General features: G+C 30.8%; 1 protein-coding gene across 1 annotated transcript; it reads left to right on the top strand.

Annotated features, from left to right (window-relative positions):
• The first annotated feature begins 20,053 nt into the window (after window positions 1-20,053).
• Window positions 20,054-24,540, top strand: LOC132944270 (uncharacterized). Its single transcript, XM_061013528.1, has 2 exons — window positions 20,054-20,433; window positions 24,126-24,540. Exons 1-2 carry the CDS (start codon window positions 20,328-20,330, stop codon window positions 24,293-24,295), a joined length of 276 nt encoding a protein of 91 aa, XP_060869511.1. The 5' UTR covers window positions 20,054-20,327; the 3' UTR covers window positions 24,296-24,540.
• The last annotated feature ends 690 nt before the right edge of the window (window positions 24,541-25,230 follow it).

Raw genomic sequence — 25,230 nt, forward strand, 5'->3', positions numbered from 1 at the left:
TTCAACACTAGCTATTTGTGCTGTTGTTTTGTTGCTATACAATTTTAAAGAAAATTTAATGTGATTTTAAACAATTATTGTATTTATATTTTAATTTATACACCTATTAATTAACTAAACGTAAATTAATGATAACAAATTTTTTTTGTAAAATTATCGTATGTGCACGATAACTATCGTACGGTTGGGAACGCTGATCGTATCTAAATTCGATGTATATTTTTTATTTTTCATCAGTATTTTGTGTTTAAAACAGTTTTGGTATGTTGAAAATAGTGTTTTTGATATTTTATTTTTATTTGTATTCGAATCGAATATTAAAGTAAAAAAAACTTATCAATACATAACGGTTATCTATAGTTTGATACAACGGATTCCTTTGTTTGTCCATAATGGCATGGTAAATATTATTATTTATTATGGTAATAACGCTTTCAAAGGTAAAGTCAATTGTAAATTCATTTAATATATTTGTATTGTAATATGCTTTGTTTAATCTCGAATCGTATTGATCCGCCACAGCCGACGATGACGATTATGCTATTTTATTGTACTCGTTGCCGCTGTCCCTGCAACAGGCCTACTGTGTTATTAACTACAGACGTGCCTTATATACTTATATAATAACAATATTTTTATTATTATTACTGTGCTATTATATAATATATTCGTCACAAAATTAAAGTCTCCCATCACGTACACTTTTATACATTTAGTCATTTAGAGTTAACGCGTTCGACTTTTCTGGTTCTCTTTTGTATCACCCAGTAAACTAGGTTTTCGTATTGCTACGAACAATTTATGCAAGTTTTCAAATCCAATTTCAAAAGGAATATATTATATAATAAATTAAATTAAATTATTTCTATATGCCACGTATATGATAATGCGTGGGATTTAGCAATAAGGATCATATATCTGTGTTTGTCGGTATATTTATTTTTACCGTTGACAAATTGGATGATGTATACAAGTCGTAGATAAATAAATGAACAGTACACAAGCGGTGGTTTACCTATATGGTTATATCGTATTAAATGGCGAGCTTAATTCAGTTATGACACAGTTTTATTAAAATAAACTGTGCACATAATAGCTGTGTTTACACGATTAACGTTTTATTTTTACTAAACAAACGAGCCTGAATTTTTTTGAGTTTATGTACAGATTATATATAATATATAATATATTATAATAAAATATAATGTATTATTATATCTTATGGCGCGTACACAATGTGTATCATGTCATGATAAGATTTAGTGTTTCGTTTTACAAACGGTGTAGGTACATTATAGTATTATATAGGAGCATATAGAATAATAATAACTACATATAAATAAGTTACTTTAAGCTACTATAAGTGTGTGACTGATATTAAACCTATACATTTTATTCGTTTTCAATTGTTGATTGCGTGAAAATAATACTTTATGTTACATACTTTATTGTAATCCACGCAATATTATTATATAGTAACTATGCTATGGTTTATGCGAATAAAGTCTATCGGGGGTTGTGTAATATTAATACAACATAATATTATTGTGTATCTTTGTCTTTTCTTTCGCAAACACAATTATTAATATTTTCTTTTGCTAAAATTTAGTTTGCTTTCATCCCTACTTTTTCTTCTTCTATTTTATCTAATATTCAGTAAAAAAATATAGAACTAAAAAGGTGAGCAAGTGAGTGTCACTCTGCTGTACAGTAGGTTACAAGTGGGTCACTGTAATGGATGGTATTAAATATGAATTCAATGATATAACATCATCGTAAACGAAAAACGATTCTGAGCGAAGACGGTCTGTCAGCCAATGATATTAATAATTATATTTGATGATATTATTGTGAATAAAGTAATTTATATTTAACCTATTTACGTGGAGCCTTGTTTTAAATTTTTAATCCTTAGCTATAAAAGTTGAACATTCTATACATTTTTGACTACTAAATAATTTGTAAATTTTAAATTTCACAAATTACGTCAACATTTGAACTTTAAATGATTATAAACATAAAATTGTGCCTATGTATTTTTAATATTTTTCAACTGCTATTAGAACGATATATCAGGAGCCTTATATTACATTTTCACGCTTTTTTACCCAACAAATAAAATTTTATTGACATTTATAGAAAAAAAAACTAAAAAAATTGAAATTTGAAATTGTCCGTAAACAGCTCAAAACAAGTCAAAATTTTTTTTTTTAATGTTTTGGTGAATGGAAAATTCTAATACAAACTCAGTGATCATTCCATGTATGTACGATAATTTTTTTTAGAGTTACACCAAAAACCAAAACCGATTTTGTTGGTTTTCCTTAATTATTTTATTGTTTTCCCGGCGCTATTGTGACTACTGGGCATTTTAACCTCATCAATGCACCAACTAGATTCACTTTCCCACCGAATAAGATACTGAAGTAGAAAATCAAAGCATGATTTTGACTACTCATCGTGTACACAGACACAAAAATTAAAATTAAAAAACACACATCATTGTAAAATCAATACAGAATCTAAAATATCAACATCTAAATGTTCTGTTTTATTAATTACACTAAAATTAAAATGTTTCTACACACTTATTGTATCAATAAATTCAGTAAATAATAACTTAATTTAATACCTGCGTTTGGTGCGTTATTTAAACACGCGTTGTGATATAGCTTGATTTTTTATTTGGACTTGAAACTATGTATCAAATAACTCACTAACAAAGTATATATATAAATACAATAGGAAAAATGGAATAGTATTATTATATACACAGTCGAATACAAAACAAAATATAAATGCATATAGAGCAAAAACGATCCGAAAGAAGGCTTTTATTAGTTTTAGTGTTTTCCATTTTTATACAATTTCTGTTCAATACTGTTTTGATTAAAAACAACCATAATAAAAACACAATACACATAATATATATATAGTTCAGGAATATTGACTTCGTGCCTATGATATAGGTATTGCTATAAAGTTAATTAATTAATAATTTTTTATCCATTGACTTTATAATTAAACTCAAATAGGTCTTAAAATTTCCACTTACTTAAGTAATGATCAATAACTTTGAATTGGTCTCATAAGAAATATTAACACAAACGTTGTCTTCGTAATACATTTCAATAATTAAACCATGATTACACGGCGTCTTAGATAGGCAACTTAGCCACACATAATGTCGTGTGTCCATTTTTCATTGTTCTAAGACAAGTAATGAATTGATACTATTGTCTATTATTAAAGTAAAAATTAATTAGACCACGATATAATATACAGTAAATAATAATATATTTCCAATTGTAAACCTATAGTACTCAGTAGCGTATCCAAGAGTCGTTTAATGGCAAAACGATAAACATATTAAATAAAAAGTAAGCACAGTTATACATTTGTTTTCATTATAAATTGTTATTGTAATATAATATGATATAATTTTATGTTTAATACAACGTTTATAAATTGTTGATAACATTCTATGTTGCATAGGTAGGTATCTCAGGTATGTTATATATTATATTATATAATTATTTGATAATTTTTTTTAGTAGCTAGATTATAATTTTGTTATTTTGAATAATTATCTGCATATAATTGCATTATTTTGGATGCATTTTGGAAAATAATATTTTTATGGTAAAGATATATAAACATGATGATTTTTAGAAATTTTTAACACACTCGGTTTATTGAAAAAAATAGAAATTTAAAAAAAAATTTATTTTTACTATTTTTTTTCATTATTTTTTTTTTATTTTTTTTTAATGATAACATATTTTCAATTTTATAATGTTTAGAATTTAGATTAACGGAGCAGTGAACAAATATTTTGCTGACTTTATGTTGATAATGATCATTTTTGAGATTTTTACGCCTTTTGTAAAAATTCAAACTTTAAATGCTTATAAAAAAAAATTGTGACTATAGATTTTCAATTGTCATTGTAACAATATATTAAGAGCATTGTATTACACGTCCAAGCTTTTTTACCCAATAAACAAAATTTTATTAACATTCATAGACAAAAAAAAACTTTAAAATTGGAAACTGATAATGTCCGTATACAGTTCAAAACAAGTCAAAATATTTTGAAAATCATATGGTACATATATAGAAAATGCTAATATAAATAACCAGTAAAAATGTTATATACCTACGGTCATTTGTTTTAGAGTTACACCAAAAACCAAAATCGATTTTGTCGAAAACCGATTTAGCGTAAAAATTCCCGCTTTTCCCTAATTTTTGTTTTTCTCGGTGCCTTTTAACACTAATGGGAATATGGGATTTTAACCTTCCCAATGCACCACTTTCTCATGGAATAAGATACTGAAGTTGAAAATCAAAGCATTATTTCCACTAAAAATTAAAATTGAAATAAAACAATTAAAACACACATCATTGTAAAATCAATACATTCATCGCTCCGCTCAGAATCTAAAATCATTGTACAAAGTAGAGAACAAATACATAAACATCTTAAATGTTCAATGTGACCACCTTGCGACGCTCGAACGATATCAACCCAGTATTCTAATTCCTTCCACACTCTGAAAGCATAGGTGGATATGCGCCTACAGGGAAACCGGGAAAAACCCTGTTACAAAATTATATTATACAAATACAAATAAATAACAACAAATCAATCAGTTAATTGCTCAATCAATTTCACATGTATATTAACTATTAAGAGGATGTCGTCACACCCGCATGTGTTGTCTCCGTCTTACAAATGTACACCAAACCAAAAACTGTTTTGCGCGGGACGACAACTTTTATCTTTCTATATTTGAAGTAGTGGCTCCCTCCAAATTTCTACACATATAGGATGGAAAATTATCTATTCAACAGCGTGTCCATATTTAAGAGGGCGTCGCCCGAGTGCGTCCCGAAATGACCCTTTTTTAATGTTCCTAGTGCGTCCAGAATAAGGTATCATCCGAGTGCGTCCCGAGAAAAAAGGTCATATTTTTCACATAGCCCGAATGCGTCCCAGTTCATTTAGAGTTACCCAGGGTGCACCACGAGGAGGTGAACTGGCTTACACCCCAAAAATATTTGGTTATTTGGTTATTTATTTATTATATTATATTATTATTATAAAATTAAAAGTTTATTATTATATAAATGTATTAAATTATTTAGGCTTACATACAATTTTAAAATGCTGGGTTAATATTTAAACTATTTTTTTGGTTGACTTTTTAATGCCATGATTTTCACATAATCATATCTAGAGATATCTAGAGTTTTGTATTTTTGTATATTTTCTTCAATGAATTTAATATTTTTTTCGTTGACTGATCTATTTTTTTTAGGTATTTGATTAGAAGTTTGTATTACAATTTTTGTGTCTATTTGAATTTTTTTTAATATTTCTAAGAAGGAATATATGTCCGGATGTGGGGTGTAAAAGCATGAATTAAATTTAGAATGAAAGCTTTCACACGCATTTGTTGTTCGTTCACTGCTACTGCTCATTTCTGCCCATGTGTGAGGAGGGAAATCTGACTGTGGATCAATATAGTTTTCTACGAGATAATCCATAAACTGATTTAGTTTTTCATCATCAGGCTTGATAGACATATAATCTTCAGTAAAACTTATTTCAATATCGTGTTCATTCAGCATGGATAATCCAAATATATTCTTTAAAAATTGTCCTATTTCTGATGAAATAATGTTAGCAATAACATCGCGGACGCACACGGGATATACCAATATAATTTGTGATAATATCGCGGACGCACACGGGATATACCAATATAATTTGTGATATTATCGCGGACGCAGTTGGGCTATTAAAAAGGTACGATATGATAAACGGGACGCACTCGGGAGTTGCCCATTTAAGATAACATAAATACAACAAAAGTTATTTGCTTCTAAACATTTGGTTTTTGTTTTTTTCATTTGCTTATAAAAAATGATTGGATAGTACTATTAAAAAAAAGCACGCTGTTGCACAGATAAAGTTCTTCTTTGCGTGTTGTGAAAATTTAGTAGTTCTACAGCAAATATGGTGCGACAAAAGTCGTCCCACGCAAAACAGTTTTTGCTATGTTGTACATTTGTAAAACGGAGACAACACATGCGGGTGTGACATCCTCTTAAGTGAATGAAACATAATTACATGCAAATAAAAAAATGTACAACAGATAACAATAGATTTACATATTTCAACAAAAACCTGTAAATCGACAATCACTGTGCTTTAGAAATCCTTTTCTCGTCGGTGAACAATCTCCTTTGCATGTGGACAACTTCCTTACCGGTGAACAAAGCGACCGTTACAACGTTCGGTCACTATCCAATAACGACAACCAGTCAATTCGTCAAGACTACATCGTTCTGAACTTTGCGCAGCAACACTGTGCAAAAGGAAAAACACTTGAACACTCATTTTAATAAGCAAGAATGTTGTCGAACAACAAAAAAAAACAACTCGCCCGACGACAAAGAAAGCCGGAAATCAGTCGGGCCACAATGACTTAATGCTATTAATGATCATTTGAGGCGTGACATCAATGCAGTGTTTTTTACAATCAATAGGTACCTAAATCTAAGTCTCAAACTTAGTCTTTAACGTAGACAAAAAATATATTTGTGATGAATTTAAAAAAAAATTAATGACTGTTACTATTTATTTAAATAATTAACATAATAATTACTAGAAAATAATGACAATAATAAACATTAAATTCCCGATTAGATACGCATAAATGATTACACTTATATGTGGGTACTATTATAACATTTAACTTATTTTATATAAATTAAAATAGGTGACCAGGAGATATTTTGGTTATAAAGGTTATAAGACAATAAATTATTGATAAACTAAACCTTAATTCTGAATTGCCGCGATATTAATTTTCCAAGTTGTGGTATTCTTTTTGACTCAACCTGTATAATATTCCTATTTTACGTTTCAAGTTTTCAATAGAGATTTTTATATTTTAACGTGGTCAATAAGCGTGGGCTGAAGCCCCTTTAGTCCCTGATAGTACCTACTCCATTGCTAAAACATGTACCTATATTATACATACAAGTGTATACAACATACCTACATGATTATTATTTTATTTCAATTAAAAAGTAACAATGAAATTATTCATTTTGCAAAATAGACGTTATAATATTTATATTATAATATATTTTAAACCTTTATAAAATACGTGTCTCTGTATATTATTTGCTGTTACTATAATATAATACGTAAAGAGACAAACCAATTAATTATAAAAAATATTCCCGGAATTCTAATCCCCTTTCGGACTAAAACGGTTCTAAAATTAAATCCCCCAGTGCATCAACCCCAGTACAAACGTATATTAATATATTATACAAACAAATTCGAAATTATTAAAACATTACATTTGAAATGAATTATCTAATCTACTATTCGGTGGAACGTCGCTCGTGATGCGGCACGCCGTCCCTAGCAAGGTGTGGTCCACGGCTGAATTTCTCTAAATACCTATACAATTTCAATCGATACATCAGTGTTTCCGAGAACAATTGTCAATTATGTACGACAACAATTCGGGATGTCGATTTCGAACGATGTAGTGCCGTCTAATAAAGGAACCGCCATATAGATGTACGATAAGCCGAAAACGATTTCACATTTTGTCGGATCCAGCGAGCCACGTAATATCGAAAACGCACGGATATTTGAGTTGAAAACAAATGATAAGGATTCATTTTCGGCAATCTTTATGATATGAATATAATAAGCGGGGCTCATAACTTCTAGCATTTGCATATTTTTTTAGAGGCCCCAGAGATGCCTATGTGAGCTATACATTTGTTTCAGAAAACCAAGGAGCTAAATACGAAATTTTATTATGTTGCATATTTTTGCATATTTTGAAGTTTAAATGGTATTTTGCTTTTTGTATCTATTTGAGTACTGTAGCCTTCAAAACGTTTGAGTATTACAACACAATAAACAATTCTGATGAAATATTATTTAATTTTTTTTTTACTTCTAAAAGGTTCAACAATTTTTTTTCATAATATTATATTTAATATTTTTGAAACGAAGTTTATTATGGCACGATGCGGACTGGCCGGGAAAAAACGTTCCTGACGAAATACTATAATTCATAATAATACTAAACAGTTATTTTAGCCAAAACATCCAATTTTTCTCGTGCCGCACGCCTCGCCCGCGCCCTTGCCACACAATATACTATTTTGTCACGCCTGCACCGAAAGTTTGGTTTTCGATAGCGTTGGAAAGCGTCATTTTTCCGTCCAGCGGGTGGTAAAGTGGGAATCCCTAATATTGCCGGGCGGTAAAGTGGAAATTCCAAAAAGTGTTGCGCGCACATTTCACGCGCGACGCGCATTTATTACCCTCCACAAACAATCACAGAAATCTATACCTGCGCCGGGTCGTCAGTACCTTACAAATTATAAACTTTTGGTTACATCTCATAATCATATTATAACCTCCAAGCGTGACGCTTAAAGTAAATAAAACCAAATCGTTTCTTTCATGAAATATATTGTTGTCGTACAATTATAGTCTAGTTGTTACTTGTTGCATAGATCCCCGCATTACCTTTGCCGAGATCGATGGATGCAGAGGAGTGACAAAAAATAGTATGTGTGGCTTGTGCGGGAAGGCAATTTCAGTCCCGCGACTGAAATAGCTCACTTCCCGCCCTTGCCACACAATATACTATTTTATCACGCCTGCACCAAAAGCTTGGTTTTCGACCGCGGTTAAAGCGTTGAAAAGCGACCTTTTTCCGTCCAGCGGGCCGTAAAGTGGGAATCCCCCCATAGTGCTTGGCGAAAAAGTGGAAATCCTCAAAAGTGCTGGGCGCGTATATCACGCGTATTCAATGCACAACCAGACACTGAAATCTATACCACGGTCCTTAAAAAACATAAACTTTTAGTTACATATTGTAAACATATTATAATCTCCTTGCATGACGCGTAAACATTTTTATCCTATGAAATTGTTTTCGTAGAATAATCTGATTGTTGCATATACTCCTAAAGAGTGCTTTACCTTTGCCGTGCAAATTACATTTTTTTGTGCGTCACGTTTGGTGTAGACTAGGTAATAGAAAACGGATATAACGCGAGGATTTTAAACAGCGTAATAAGATCTGCATATTATGCGTTTATAATTATTATAATTTATAAATTATAACGATTTGGTAATTTTAACATCAATTTTAATGATAAGGAATCGGAAACTTTTAAAACTTTCCTTATGGACACATTCAATTTACATAATATGATAAACAATCCAGCAGAATCTACAACGAGAGATGACATCACTATCGATTCAGTATTTTCAAGATATTTGGAAAAAATTACATCACAAACATACGTATCATATTTCAGTTATCACAGGCCTGTAATTTCGATTATTGAATATGATTAACATAATTATAGTAATTAAATAGTAATAATAATAATTTTCATTTTCATTTATTTTTCATATTTACTTATTGATATTTACTTTTATTCTGAATGGTTCCACTAAAATGTATTTGTAATCTATAATATTTGTTGGAAAAAAATTTAGTTTCTACCGAGTGTCCCATGACAGCACTCACATTTTTTTTGCATATCTTAGTATTTTTAGTGCATATTTAAGCGCTTATATGAATGTTTTTAAGAGCATATTAATGCCCTATTATGAGCCCTGAATGCCCCTGATAATAAGTAATAACACCAAACTGGAAAAATAGTCATTAAAACGGTTATCAATATGCGATAATATATAATAATATATAATATATCCCATAAATGTGTCAAAACAACATTTTCCTTTGCCATAGATATAGTTAATAAAATTACGCCAAAGATTTAAAGATGATAAGGTACACACAAATATATATTTATACAATACGTCCCGGGGGAAGTTACTGACCGATGTCATATGATAGTTTTGATAAAAAAAAACCTTTAAAGTAGAGGGGTCCAACTCTTTTATTTTTTTAGTTAAGTGCAATTTAACTTTTTTTTAAAGAAAACCGAACTTACCACATTTGACGATGATCTACAAAACTTTTCAACTTTATACCGTAATTTTTTTAATTTTAAGCTATTTTAATTTATTATCGACTAGATTACTAGAATACACACAATTTAACCAGAAACATACATATTTTTTTTTATTAAATTAAAAACGTAATAAAAATAAAATAGTCAACCCCCTCCCCCCTTTTAATGAAGTTGTTTTCATAACTTAAGGTACACTTCCACTGAGACACAGTATACACAGTATACCTATAATCATTGTTGGGAATTATCTAAATGATTTCTTTAATTATCTTATCTAGATAAAAATAATTAAATCATCTAATTATCTCATCTAGATAAATGTAATGATTATCTGTGTTAATTTATCTAGATAAATAATATAATAATAAGAATATTTTTAAAACTGAAATAGCCATTAATTTACGAGAACCGAGTAGTGGTTCCAAATTCCAATATTATTATAGTTAAAAAAAGAAATTTTTACTGAAATATTGTCAGTTTTAATTTGTTATTTTATTTTTATTCAAGTTATATTAAAAATCAAAATTGTATATTATTTTAGTTGAGAAATGACTTTAAGGATTTATTAATTAATAAATATTATCTAATTAGAAATTACTAATAAATTACATTATTTATAGTATAATTTTTTAAAAAATTATCTATTTTTTTATCTAGATAAATGTATGTGTATTTTTATCTTTATCTAGATAAAAAAAATGATGTTATATTTTATCTTATCTAGATAAATGTTGAATGAATTATCTGTTATCTTATCCAGATGACATTTTGGTTATCTTTTCCCAACACTGCCTATAATATTATGCAAATGTATACACAACACTGAATATGTGAAATAATTATAAATTAATAATACATGGGTATTGGGTTCATATTATGAAGAACTATTAGATGAATTTATTATATAAAACTGTTTTCTGGTTTTGTTTGCGTTAAGTTTTTTATTCTCTGATTTCCATTTAATAATATCGGTAAATTGAATCTTAACAACAGTAAACTTTACATGTTCTAGACTTGTAACGATATAAATGTAGAAAATCCTTTGTTTACGAATATATTGACGTGGACACATTACACTGAGGGGACACCAAAAAAAATGTTCCACTAAACATTTCAATCTATTAATTGTTATTTGGTTGGTATTTTGTCTTCATATAACTAATATAGGTTACCAATAGTGTTATAAATTTAAAACCTGTTGACTTGTGTCATTGACTATGTATACGGCATGAGCGTAATATTATATTGTATACATTTATTTATGCACTGATAACATTAACTGTGATACAATTTTCTTGCCCGTACTCGATTTTAATAACATGATAATTATTATACATATTTAACAGTCGATCGTCCAAAGATCGAATTGTGCTGTATAGAATATTCACAATAATACATACATTATAATAAATAGCATCATTATATCGTAGGTACGCTGTCATCATTATAAATTAAAATCGTTGAATCACCGCGTTTAAACTTTGAACTTCCAAGTCACCGAGATTTAGGTTCAATTAATAATTTGCTATTGCACTGGTATATCCAACTGTCAATTATCATTGACACGTGACATGTAGTGTACAGATTTATTAATTGTACTATATGTATCCCGGGAAGTATAGCTAACTACCTACGGCAAATATTGACAAAATATTATAATGGGCAGAACCTATAATATGTGTGCAAGAAACAAATGTACATTGTACATTCAAATTTAAAATCACAACGATTTACTGAGAAAATGAGTGTAAAAAAAATCAATCTCTATAATATATTGTATATTTATTATGAAACAGTGGCCCGGAAGTCCTTTTGTCCAGCTGCCATACATATAAACATTTGGCTGGGGGGTAGGTCCATATAAGAGATTAAATAAATTATTAATATTGTATGCATAATATTATGATATAATATAAAAGGTAGCATTTTGTTTATATTTTTGTATTTTGTACTATCGTTGCAGGTAATTAAATATAATTTTAATATTATTACATACGTATTGGTTAAAGAAAGAATAGAAATCTAATAAAAAATAAAACAATAAAATAAAAGTGGGTGGCAAATTGTTTGTGACAGGTTTCAAATTTTCTTAGTGAGTTTTGTGATGCTGGTGTGGGGTGGGGTAGTTGGTTGTCGGAGATCCTTGCCATACATTTAATTTTATAAAATTACTACGGCGCCACTGTACTGAAAATCAACGATTTCTCGTTCGGTAGAATTTTTTTTGTATCACTCTATACACGTCTGCCTATGTGTAGGTAGTATAGGCACGCACATCGAAAAACCACAAAGCAAAATATAATAAATACGATTAAAAGATTGCTGGTGTAAAAGTAAAAAATATATCTGTTTTTTATTTCGACCCTTTGTATTTTTTCGTGCCTGCCAACAGATGTTTTTGTCGGCGGAATACAATACATTGAACCTCACTATCGTCGCAATGCATTTTTCTTAATACAATAGAGTGCGCGGGCTGAGTTTATTTTTCTCCAAAGCACCGTGCATTTTCGTTTTTTAAAGATATATATATGTAGAACTTAAAGTGTATCTGTATAATGCACAAACGAAAATCCCTAGAAGGAAGGACGCAATTTTATCGCATCGAACAAGCGTGTGCCAACACCGAGTAGATACTGCAGGGAATCGGGATTTCTATTCCGTCGAACCTTGTCTTGTGTGCCTCGTTTGTTGTGATAAAGTTATAGTATGATGTGATATTAGTGTATTACGTATTTACGTATATACAATATACAATACCTATTACATTGTTGACCTTAGTATTCTTGGTGACTAGTTGAAAGAAAAATGTTTAAGAGATAATCACAACAGGTTAGGTATAGGCACATGCGCAGAAAACCTAGTAAAACTGTAATGTATGATTGACTTTTGCTATGATAACGCACACGTGAGACTTAAAAAATTAATTTTTCATTTAGGTAAGACAATTGTGCGTAACCATTAACGACTCGATGAGAGACAATCTATCTACTAAAGTTAACTTTTTTCTAAATTAAAATGCAGCGTAAACGGTTACTAAACAGACGTGTGTCGTTATTAAACATTATATAATATTAACGATTAATCAATCGTTAGGTCCCGTCGAATTGCAAAATTTGATATAGGTCCTATTATATTAAACATTATAATAAAGCGGTCGACCGTTGAACGACGCGACGATTCAAAAGGTCCAACCATCACTGTGATCGATGATGGGAGATTGAAAGTTCGTATTGTCACCGTATATTATTTAGATAAATTGTAAAAAAGACCATTCATCATCAATCATATCATATCGTTGTTATCTCCAATAAAATAAAAAAAAAGTCATAACATTAATAAGTGAAAATCAGCTCTCAGGATGGGTAGAGAGATCTGTTGATCACGCTTGCGATAAAAACAATGTCCTTACTCCTTGGTCTGATTTTTAGAATGTGTTCATGCGGAACTTCTTTTTTTCGTCAATATCCAAATTTTAAACATATTATTTTAACCTTTCCATTTTTAATATAGGCGAGTAACTTGCTTAATAACATTGTAAATAACGTACCCACTGATCCATAATGTATAATGTGTATTCATTATTCATATTATTATATAGGTAGCCAGGTAGCTACTTAGATAATTCACAAAACAATAGTTCACAAGTATATTTATACGTTAATATTATTAACCAATATAGTTAGGTACCTAATAAGTATTGGGGAATATTAGGCAATATAATATTATTGTTAAAACTTTAAAACCTATTTACTGCTCAGATGCATTTAAAAATAAAAAAAAATAAGTAATAGTAGGTACGTATAAAATACGTCAAATAGTTGCATATGACTATAATATAATAGTATATTATGATATGATTGGAATACGTGAGTTCTAAGGATTTAACACCGTATAAAGCAAAGCCGTATCTGCCGAATTTTCCGTGATGCAGATAATAACTGCCAATATTTCTACGGTGCAAACTGAAAGATAAAAAAAATCAGTACTTGCAGGTGGGTATAGGTATACTATTATGTAATAATAATTTAGGTATTTTTCTCATTTACTTTGAACTGCGATAAATAGCACATTCCATTATGTAAAACTAATATTATTATATTATATGCTTTCGACCCGAAGTCTAAAATGTAATTTTAACTTATATAAGTGTTTTATTATAATATGTACATATTAAATTTAATGGTTTCGACGACATTAAAACTTTTTTTATTTCTTTGCGACACTGACAAAATGTTTAAGTTTATTATAATATTGTTGACGCATACAAACACTGCAAACTACAGTAACTATTACTTATTAGTATAGATGCGATTCATCGTTATTCATTTTGTTTTATCAAATACAACTTACGATAATACAGGACAATCTGAAATAAAATAGAGGCGAACAAATTGTTATCATTGCCCCCCGAGATTATATATAATTTGCCAATATTTTGCTATATTGTTCATGCATGACCATCAGACCATAGATATATTATACAACAACTAGATAGCCGTCTCCTTCGGGCTCGGCCGCCATTTACAAAGCAGGCGATGTTTACAAAATAATATTATCACAGTCAGGGGCAGCTCCAAAGACATGGTTAGGGGGACATGGTTGGGGGGACAAGTCATAATTTTCTATGAAAATTAGTATATCGTTTTTCTTATACAATGATATTATACTATTGAATTCAAATTTAACACCACCCATTACACCCACTTGTAAACTTCTGTACAGCAGAGCGACACCCACTTGCCCACTTTTTTATTTATTTTTATTTTTAACTTATACGACGGTTCTAAGTATTACAAAATACAATATTTTTATAAATATTTTTACGATGACACTACGCTTGGCCTTGGATATTTTGTAAATGGACAATGTGTTTGGAAACCAGTTTGTAATCAAATGTAGTCAACAGCGCAATTTTTTTATATCTTATTGCCCCTTAATTATAATATATTCATTGGCGAAAATAGTGAGGGGGCTTGAGCCCCCCTCCCCCCAAAAAAAAAAAATTCAGTCAATTTGCGCCTATGAATATATTTAAACAATAAATATTAGGTTTGAAGATTATTGTCACGATTATAAAATCTTTTATACTATATATTAATATAAAATAACTGATAGATAACTGTATTATCTCAAATGTGTTCACTATAATATACACATTACACCTGCTCTTAATTACTAAAATAAAAAATTGATTTCAGCCATATGAACAAGCAGCGTTTTTCTGGACTCAAATTATTATACCGATACCGCTTATTACATATTACATAAACATTTACTAGAATAGGAAATTAGAAATATAGATAAATATTAATTTGTTGTTCCACTAACCAGAATTCTTCAAGAAAAATAACTTAATTAAACAGTAAATACATATTACAGCAATAGCCATTTAGGTTTATATTATATTATAATAAATACGTGTATCGTATATGTAAAGATTAAAGATATACCATACCATCATATACTGCGGCAAATGGGCATATTGTAATAATAATAATTAATAAATACTAATAACAAATAAGTAAAAAGTTATTTATTTATTTATAAATCAAAATATTGTATTTATTTCGCCATTTTCAATTTCGTATGCTTTTGGTACCTACTACATAATTCTGTTAATTCAGTACCTAATAATTTCATTATATTTATAGAAAATCTATTGGCCATTTCCTATGTTCAATAATATTTATGATTTTTATTATTTTAAACCATATTACTGCTGGGTATTTATATAGATATTAAAAAATAATAATAATAAGTAAATTGAAAATGTTCATATAACTTTTAACTTAACTGAGTTAAGTTATTATTATTTTTTTTTTTAAATTAGGTTAACTTTTTAAAATGTTTTCCATCACCTTAACGTAACTCAGTTAAAAATTATCATTAACTTGCCCAGGCTTATCAACAAGTAGGTTAGCATGGCTATATCCGAGTTTTGAAAAAAACTATATTTTGCATAAGGGCTAGTGACATGACATTTAAATTAATTAACAAACTGTATTTTGTTATCTTTGTGCAGTTATGCCTATTATGTTTATAAATATTATATTAGCTAGGTACATACCACTTTTGCTGCTATATGAAATTGTTTTTATCTTAAAAATGTAAAAGCCCGCTCCGGAATAATAACACCAATGCCACAGCTGTTATTTAAACGACCTTCAAGTGCATATTCACGCATATTACAAAATTCTATAGAATAAAACAAGTGCCAAAATATTTTTCCATAATCATAATAATATAATAAAACAAATTTATTTTTAACTATATAATTCTCGACACCCACTAACCGTTTGAAAATTAATTATATTATTATCACTTTATTGGCCTGGTTGGCGGATTATATACGCCTTCCGCCAACACGAAAATAGCTGACACAGAATAATGCACACAGTACACAATAGTAAATTAATTAATTTATATTAGTAACAAAATAACATAAAAAAAACAGTTACCGTTTCATTACAGAGATCACCTAACAAGTAATTTTTATTATTCACAGTCGGTACCCATATAAAAAAAATATTACAACACTATTTTTTTGGTAAACACGTTAGTCAAACTCGTGTGCTGTGAAGGTGTGTGTCGTAAACACTTTTTTTGTGAAATTCGAACGCAATTATTTTTTGAACATATGCGGGTCTATACACACCTCTTGCCATTCGTACTACACGTCAGTACACGACGACGTAGTTTCGTTCACTGGACACGAAAATAGAGCCTAAGAGCCTATACAATGTACATAATATGCCAATGCGGAGCCAGAACCTACCTACATGTATATGCATTATATTATATACATGAACTTTCAGCAATACAAAATCATATAATTATTTATAATTCAACTTACTATACGATTTCTTCTCTATAACTTATAAAGCGATATATGTACATGTTTTGGCTTCTCAATAATATTTGTATGAGTTGTGTGCCGCGGATGATTATAATATAGCTATATTATAGGTAACTAAATTAATTATTATAATCGATGCACTCGTATCGACGCACGATACTGCGGGTGCAGTAGAATGATTGGGGGAGGGGGGGGTGTGTAATATCCAATCTAAATAAATAATTCTTCAATATGATTAACTATGCGCTATACTTAGTGTTGTACGAAATTTCGAATTGACGTTTCAGCGTTTGGTGCTGAAATTATATAAAAAGTAGAATTTTTAATATATTGGTACCTACTTTTTTTTTTTTAGTCTAACAAAAGCCTCATACCACAAAATACGTTTGAGTATAAAATGTAATATATAATATAAAGTACAACTACTCGAATATATTGAAAGATAGCTATAGGTAAACGTACCTATGTAAAAAATATATATTAAAAAGTTCGAGTTAGCGTAAAAAAAGAGAAGACACAGCCCTGGGGAGACAAATAATTTATTGCGAGTTAGATCGCACGAGCGAAACCCTTTTTGAGTATCGTAATATTATATACAATATCTCAATTTTAATTTATTCCCGCAGTAATCACACTATGTTTCACTTGCAATGCTCTACTCGGAAAATCTAAATTTACCGGGAAACAATCCAGGGAAATTGTACAGTTACTGATCATCAATTTGCAACTCACATAAAAATATTTATGGTGTATACAAAACTTTAATCACCCAATTTTTTTAAAACCTTTTCATATAAACTGAAATTATTTTAGATTCTGAGCGGAGCGATGAATTTATTGATTTTACAATGACGTATGTTTTTTTATTTTTTTATTTTAATTTTATTTATTTGGGTCTGTCACTACCGTTTGGGGCTGCTTCGATAGTAAAACTGCTTCGATTTTAAACTTTCACATTTAAAGTTTAATAATTATTTTATAGTTAAAAATGTATAACATATTCAACTTTTGTAGCTAAAGATTGAAAATTTAAGACAATGTTCCACGTAAATAGGTTATATATAAATTACTTTATTCACAATAATATCATTAAATATACTTAGTAATATCAATATATCATAGGTTGACTAACCGTCTTCGCTCAGAATCGTTTTTCTTATACAATGATATAATATCATTGAATTCAAATTTAACACCATCAATTACAGTGATCCACTTGTAAGTTGTAACCTACTGTATAGCAGAGCGACACCCACTTGCCCGCCTTTTTTTTTATTTAATCACAGTTTCTATCTCTTTAAATGTTAAATGTATTACTAAATTAGTTTATTTAGTTCTAAATGTTATTTTAATATACTATTGTGTACACAACAAGTGTTATCGTCATCATCGACACAAATACACAGTTTACAGCGTGTGCGGATTTGACAGTCAGACTCTTGTGGATCGATGCGGTGTACATACTTTATACTATACTTTTACGTAAACATAATGTGGGGTTCATAGAACAATAGTCATAATTATTATTATTTTAGATTCTGAGCCGACCAATGAAGAATGTACTGATTTTAAAATGACGTGTGCATGTTTTTTTAATTCCCTTTTCAGTTTTCTGTCTGTTCTCACATTTTGGGGCAGAAAAAATGTCACCACGCCGGTAAACATAATATACTTTCACGTTGCCAAAACCTTCAATATTATATTATTTTATTGAAATTTAGTACGTAACAAAAAAATTGTAATGTTCTCTATGGGTCCCAGTGGGTCTCACACTCCCTGCACGTGAACATAATCATGTTCAGTGGGGCCATTTTTATGCTGAAAAGAATAAAATCGTATTGTTTGATGCAAAAACCAGAATCAACATGTTACTGTGCAAACAGAATAATTTAATCACATCAAAATTTAATGAAAAACTAATAAACAATTTAAGTTGATTGAATGAGTGATTTACAATTTTGATAATAATCATGCCGAAAAAATGAAATACAATACAACTAAACTTGCAAAAAACAATAATATCATTATTTTAATGGAAAAAACAGACATGCGATGTGGGGGGGGGGGGGGGGGGGTACGTGATGGCGAGCCAGTGCCGAGTGGTGATACAGACGATGATGGCCTACACTGGTCTACACCGTTGTCACGGCCAGTCGTGCGCCGCGGACAAGAGTCGTGGGCGCGTTTGCTCTGGACGCGAAGACAAAATATGTTGTGCCGGCGACGACGGTGACCAAAGCTCGGAGCGAGCGACAAAGACTATAATATCAGACGGCGGGATCGGACCGCTGGGCGAAAAGGGGAGAGAATCGGCGGACGTCACCGCAACGCGCCGCTGTCCTGACACTCTCCGTGGTTTTCGCCCTGGCACCGCCGTGGAGTCGCGCACCGCTTAACTCTGAAACGTTTCGTTTCCTCGAGCCCGGCGCTGCTGACGTCCGTGTTCCTGGCCACCCTGCGATTATAGTCAACCGTCACTCACCATGGAAAAGAGATTATGGTGAGCTCTGCGGTCACCCAAATGTATGATATATCACGCAGTCACGAGTCGTCTTCGTGCAGCACTCCTGCAGCAGTCCACAGCCGTCACTGCAGGTACCGTCGGGGCGGCGTCGATGTCCGTGCCGGTACCGCTAGCCTCCGTCGTCGTCGCTCTCGGAACAACAGCAGTGTTATGTCAATAACGTTTAACAAGTGTTGGGGACGCTCTTTTATAAAAGTAAACAGTCCCCCCCCCCACACTTTAATTTTACCAAGTCGAGCACAGGGTACAATAATATATAAAAATAATAGAGTATGGTGCGAGGTGCAACATCATAATTTTATTTCTAAATATTACAGTATCGACTGCTGAACTCACTGCAGTCTGCGGTAGGTATATTGGTGCGTAAGGCGGGAAATCGTACGTGATATTATGATAATAATTGTATTACGGACGGCTCGCGTTTATTGGTTTTGAACGCGGGTCGTTAAGGCCAATTTACTGATTGATAATCAAGGTCGACGCAAGCGCGCGCATACAACAATATATGTCTGTATATTTATTAGGTATACGTGCGATAAGATCATATCGTAACAATTAACGCGCTATAGGTACCGACGCATAATATTGTATAATATACAGTATAATACAAACGCGTATAATATTATATCTATAGACGCCGTTGTAATGTCTCATACACGAGATGTTATTACGTGTAATAATCAACGAAAATTAATGTATAACCTACATACATATACGACCTACCTCGGGTGCCTCTCCGTATAATCTCTGCATTTATACGGTGTGCCGCTGCCGAGTCGCCTGCAGTACGGTTAATAATATTGGACACCTGTTAATCGCGCAGAACAGCGTAATATCAATTCGTGTTGGGAATATATGAGCTCGCGACTGCGCCCGTGACAAATCGCCGGGACCGCGTTGAAAATGCGAGTCGGCGGCAGGGCGTTCTGTCGGCTACAATTGTTATTAATCGTCGTTGTTTTCAGCGCCGCAACGTCCGTGCACGGCTTGAGAGACGTCAGGCCCGACGGTACGTATATTAACGCCAATACCTTTAACCACATTTTTCCACGCTGTGCAGGTAATATTCATTTTTTAGTCGCACCCGACTGCAGTTGAAAATTGTCATTATATACTGTAGTATAGGTACCTATTTATATTATAGGTATACTTATGTACAGGGGCGCACTAGCTAGGGTTGTGGATCCCGACCTGGGATCGCCGAAAATTTGGGCGATTGTAAACTCTCACGATTTTAATGATATGTAAACTCTCCCGGGTTTAGTCCAACACTACCTGACGGGAACATGTAAACCCTCCCGGGTCTACTTCAGTGTTACTAAGCTAGGGAAACATAGGACCCCCCCCCCCATCGGTATAACCTTAGATTATATACTACTTGTATATGATCTAAGGATATAACTAATAACGTCTTCCACATTAGCAATTTCAACTGCTTCGCATAATGTAGTGGCAAGTAAGAAATATGTGGCTGTAGAAATTAAACAAATGGGAATATTATATAAAATAAAAGTAACAGTATAAACAAAAAACACATATTTGTATTAGAATAAACGTGGAAAATACCTCTTTTACAGATGGTACAGAATCAACTTTCAGTTTTTCTGATTAAACCCACTTCTTCTGTACCTGTAGGAAGAATTTACCTACTTACCTATTTAGCAAATCTATGTAGGTAACATAATCCTTTTATGGATCCTAGGGACTTAGATTTAGGACAAAACAACTTTATAATGGTAATAATGATAATAGTTATAATGAAATAATATACAATGTTTTTTTAAGACAACAAAGAATGTAAAATAATACTAATGAATAATATTGTATTATACAGGGTGATTCATAAAAAAAGTCTATTATATAAAAATAATAATAATAAAAATCAATAATAAAAAATTGCTGTGAGCAAGCCCGGATTAAGGATCAATTGGGCCCCGGGACACCATACACTTAGTGGGCGAGTGGGCCCCCTTTCAATTTTAACTTCAAAATAATTGTATCATTGCATATTAACGACTTTATATTATTGTATAACTTTTTACAATACAAAAAATATGCAGGATGTATCTTATGTCATTGTACGCAGCTTTTTTTTTTAAAAATGTGTATGGAATTTCGTTAAAACAAAAAAAGACGTGTTTCTCTATTTTTAACAGGCAATTTTTTTATAACATTTTCAAAATTTTTAAACACGCAGTTGTACTAATAATAAAATTGACTTTATTTTTTAAATTGGTAACCACCATATTTTTATGGTTTCTGGTAAAGCTTTTTTTCTGAACATTTTGACAGTAAAATGATCAATTTTGGTTCACTAGGTTATTAACTATGGTCCTCTACATTTTTAGTATAATATATGCATTAATATTTTTAACTGAAATACCTAACTTACAAGAGCTAAATATGTATTTCTTATAACTACCTTTTTATATACTTAAATAATTAAATCGGTAATCTAAAATGCTCAAAAAAAAAAAAACAAAAAAACAAAATTGTTGACAAACATAGTTCATTATTTATAGTATTTTTTTGTGATATAAAATTGAGAACATATTATTTTATATTTATTAATAATAATTTACCTACATACCTACCTACTTACATAGTTTTTTTTTATCTGTATTGGACGCGTTAAAATAATTTATTTTGGGGATAAATATGGGCCCCAAAAATCAATGGGCCCGGGACCGTGCCTCCCTTGCCCCCCCCCCTTCCTTAATCCGGGCTTGGCTGTGAGCAATGATATTATAGTATTATAGTATTTATAATATACAATTTAAAATGATAATCACAATCTCTGCAGTGTAGCCAATTCATAGAGTAACAATAACATTTATAACAACTCGGGAGAGCTTACACATTTTCTTGAGGTAAACATAATATAATATTGACCCAGGAGAGTTTACTACCACCCGAACATTTGGGCTTCTTGAAGAAATCCGGGCCGATAACTTATAAATATTTTATTATTAGTCCTAGGTTGGGCCCTGAATTTTCTGTTTCCCCGGGGCCAATTTTCATTCCTAGTCTTCCCCTGGGTGCTTATAATTTATATCTACCTACTATAAAATATATTGCAGTCGCTGCCGTTGTTGTTTTTGTTTTTGTTATTGCAGAAATGTATTGGAAATTATTTTGTTAGCGTGTGTATGTCATTCATTTTTTTTTCTAATAGTTTTCCAAAAAAAAAAACTCTTCTCACTCTGATCAAAAATGTAGAGCAAGGAGAGGCGCCTATAACTTACTCCTTATATATATTCCGACGTGAAGGTAATCTTTAGAAGCATGGAACTCAAGACTTAGTTGGGTGGATAGGTAAATAGTACGTGCCTAGAAAGGTGAAAATCGGAAGGTAGTAGGTAACGTTGTCACTATTAACAATGATGTATTATATTGGTAGATATTAAAATTTTATCTTTTTTAGTCCAGACTAAATGGTGTGGGTGCTGACATGTCAAAAAAAATACTTTACCTTATTATATTTAATAGTTCGCACCACGTCCGTAAACTACACAGACACACAGTATACGTTGACATGTGTATATTATTATACCTATACAAAACAAATAACATTAGAATGTACACTATTTTATTTTAAAATAAATTGAATACGACATACCTGCAGCGTTGATACGCGTTGATGCCAATTAGGTTTTTCTCTCTGACTAACGCTTAAACACTTTTCTTGAGTCATATTTCATAGGTGCAAGTAATGGGTGGATGCTAAGTCTCCCCCCCCCCCCCAAATATCAAACACTATTTTAAATTCCTAACCACCGCCGAATCAAATAGGTACCTACACCACATCAGTGACGATAGTTATAACTTATGTCTTATAATGTATAGGTAATATACAGGTACACATCGTCGTTGAAACACTGTACCTATACTTTTCTTTAGTAATCAGTAAACGATCGGTGATCGCCAATTTTGAACGCCCCCCCCTCCATAAAAATCTCATTGTTTTTGAGATTTCTAAATTTCAAATGTATTTAATCGTTCCGCAGAGGTGAGTTAGCTCATCATTTTCCAAGTGTAAAAAGAGTGCGGCACATATCACTAATAACAAATAAGTAGGTAATAACCATTTTTAGTGCTTATATGAGATCACTTTTAAAAAACTGCATCACTATTGAAAGATATTTAAGATTTACAATTTTAACACATTCTTCTCAAAATGTCATTATAATTGCCTAAATCAAACCCCTTAAACTACTGGTAGTGGCGTCCTCTTAAATTTATGAAACAAGAGTAGCAAATAGGTAGGTACCTATTTGGCTATTTATAACTATCATAACAGTACATAATGTGCATAAGAATGCAATCATAATGTCCAAACTAAATCATTATGTTATAACTACTATTTACAAAATTTTCGTCGATGAATTATGCTATGCATGTAGGTACAATTTAATAGAATGTTGGTGTTTTCTACCTATATATACACGATTCGTTTGAAGTAGGATGTACCTACTCTGTTCGACTTGCAATGTTTTCAAGCAATTAATGATATTATATGATATATAATATGAACACATGGATGAGTTCAACATATTCATTCAAATAGGTACTCATATTTAAAAACAAGACAATTAATATATCATTCTCTTGATAAGTTTACAAATTCTGAAAAACCTAACCCTCCAATATTAAAATTATTACTTTATGTTGTAAAATGTTTAAATACATTTTTTTTTATAGGTCCATGCGATCCAGGAGAATTGGTATTTGTGGGTTTTTGCAACCTGTGCATGTGTAATTCTCAAGGAATGCCAAATCAGCTATGTGCTAGATCATGGTGCCCAGTTCAAACAACACTACCACCCAGAAACAGTATACTGTATTCAATCCCAAATAAACCATTCGCATAAGGATCATCGATTACCATCCATATGGAATGTGAATGTAAAATAAATTATTATTGCGTATGTTATGACAAATAACAGTTTTAAGTTTAACAAAATAGATGTAAATTCAACAGGTCTAATTTATTGTCAAACTCTGTGTAGGATTATGATAAAAATAGACACAAAAATATGTTCACAGCAATTATATAACTATAGGTTTAATATAATCTCTTAACCATGTTATAAAATATTAAAATTATACATGTTAATCACTCGTTATTAAATTTATTTAAAAAAATATGTATATATAATATGTATACATATATATATAATATATAAATAAATTGTAAAGGTAATAGTCCTACAGTCCTATACATACCTTAATACCTTCACCGTATTCATTTACATCACTTAAGAAACAAAAAACTAATTTACAATAATCGATAAATTACAACAATATTATTGAATTTATTAAAACTTGAACGAAAATTAACAATGATCAAAAAAAAAAAGAACAGTCACTAGAAATTAGAAGAATGATGTAAATTTCAATATTGTCTTAGGTGAATCCTAATTTAAACAAATTTGAATAAGTTCAACATAATACAGTATTTAGATATTTAAATTTGTTGAATTGATTAATATTGGCAATACAGAAATTACTACAAAACAAATTTTTAATTATGTAGTTAAGAACGTTTGTTTTAAAAATACTTAATTTTAATTGATCAACAAAATAGAGTGCGTCAATTGAGCACACGGCTTTTTTATTTACATTTAAATTTACAATCATAGAAAAATACCTCTGACTGAATATTTAATGAAAATATTATAATGTATCAAGCATTGTCTGACTAGATCGGGTCAATGGTTAAATGTGTTTGAACTATCAAATATGTATCACTGGAAAGAATTAAATATTTTTTGTTTCTTTTATTTTTTGCTACAGATATTGTGTA

This window comes from Metopolophium dirhodum, chromosome 5 (genome assembly GCF_019925205.1).
Source record: "Metopolophium dirhodum isolate CAU chromosome 5, ASM1992520v1, whole genome shotgun sequence".
NCBI classification, from domain to species: Eukaryota; Metazoa; Arthropoda; class Insecta; order Hemiptera; family Aphididae; genus Metopolophium; species Metopolophium dirhodum.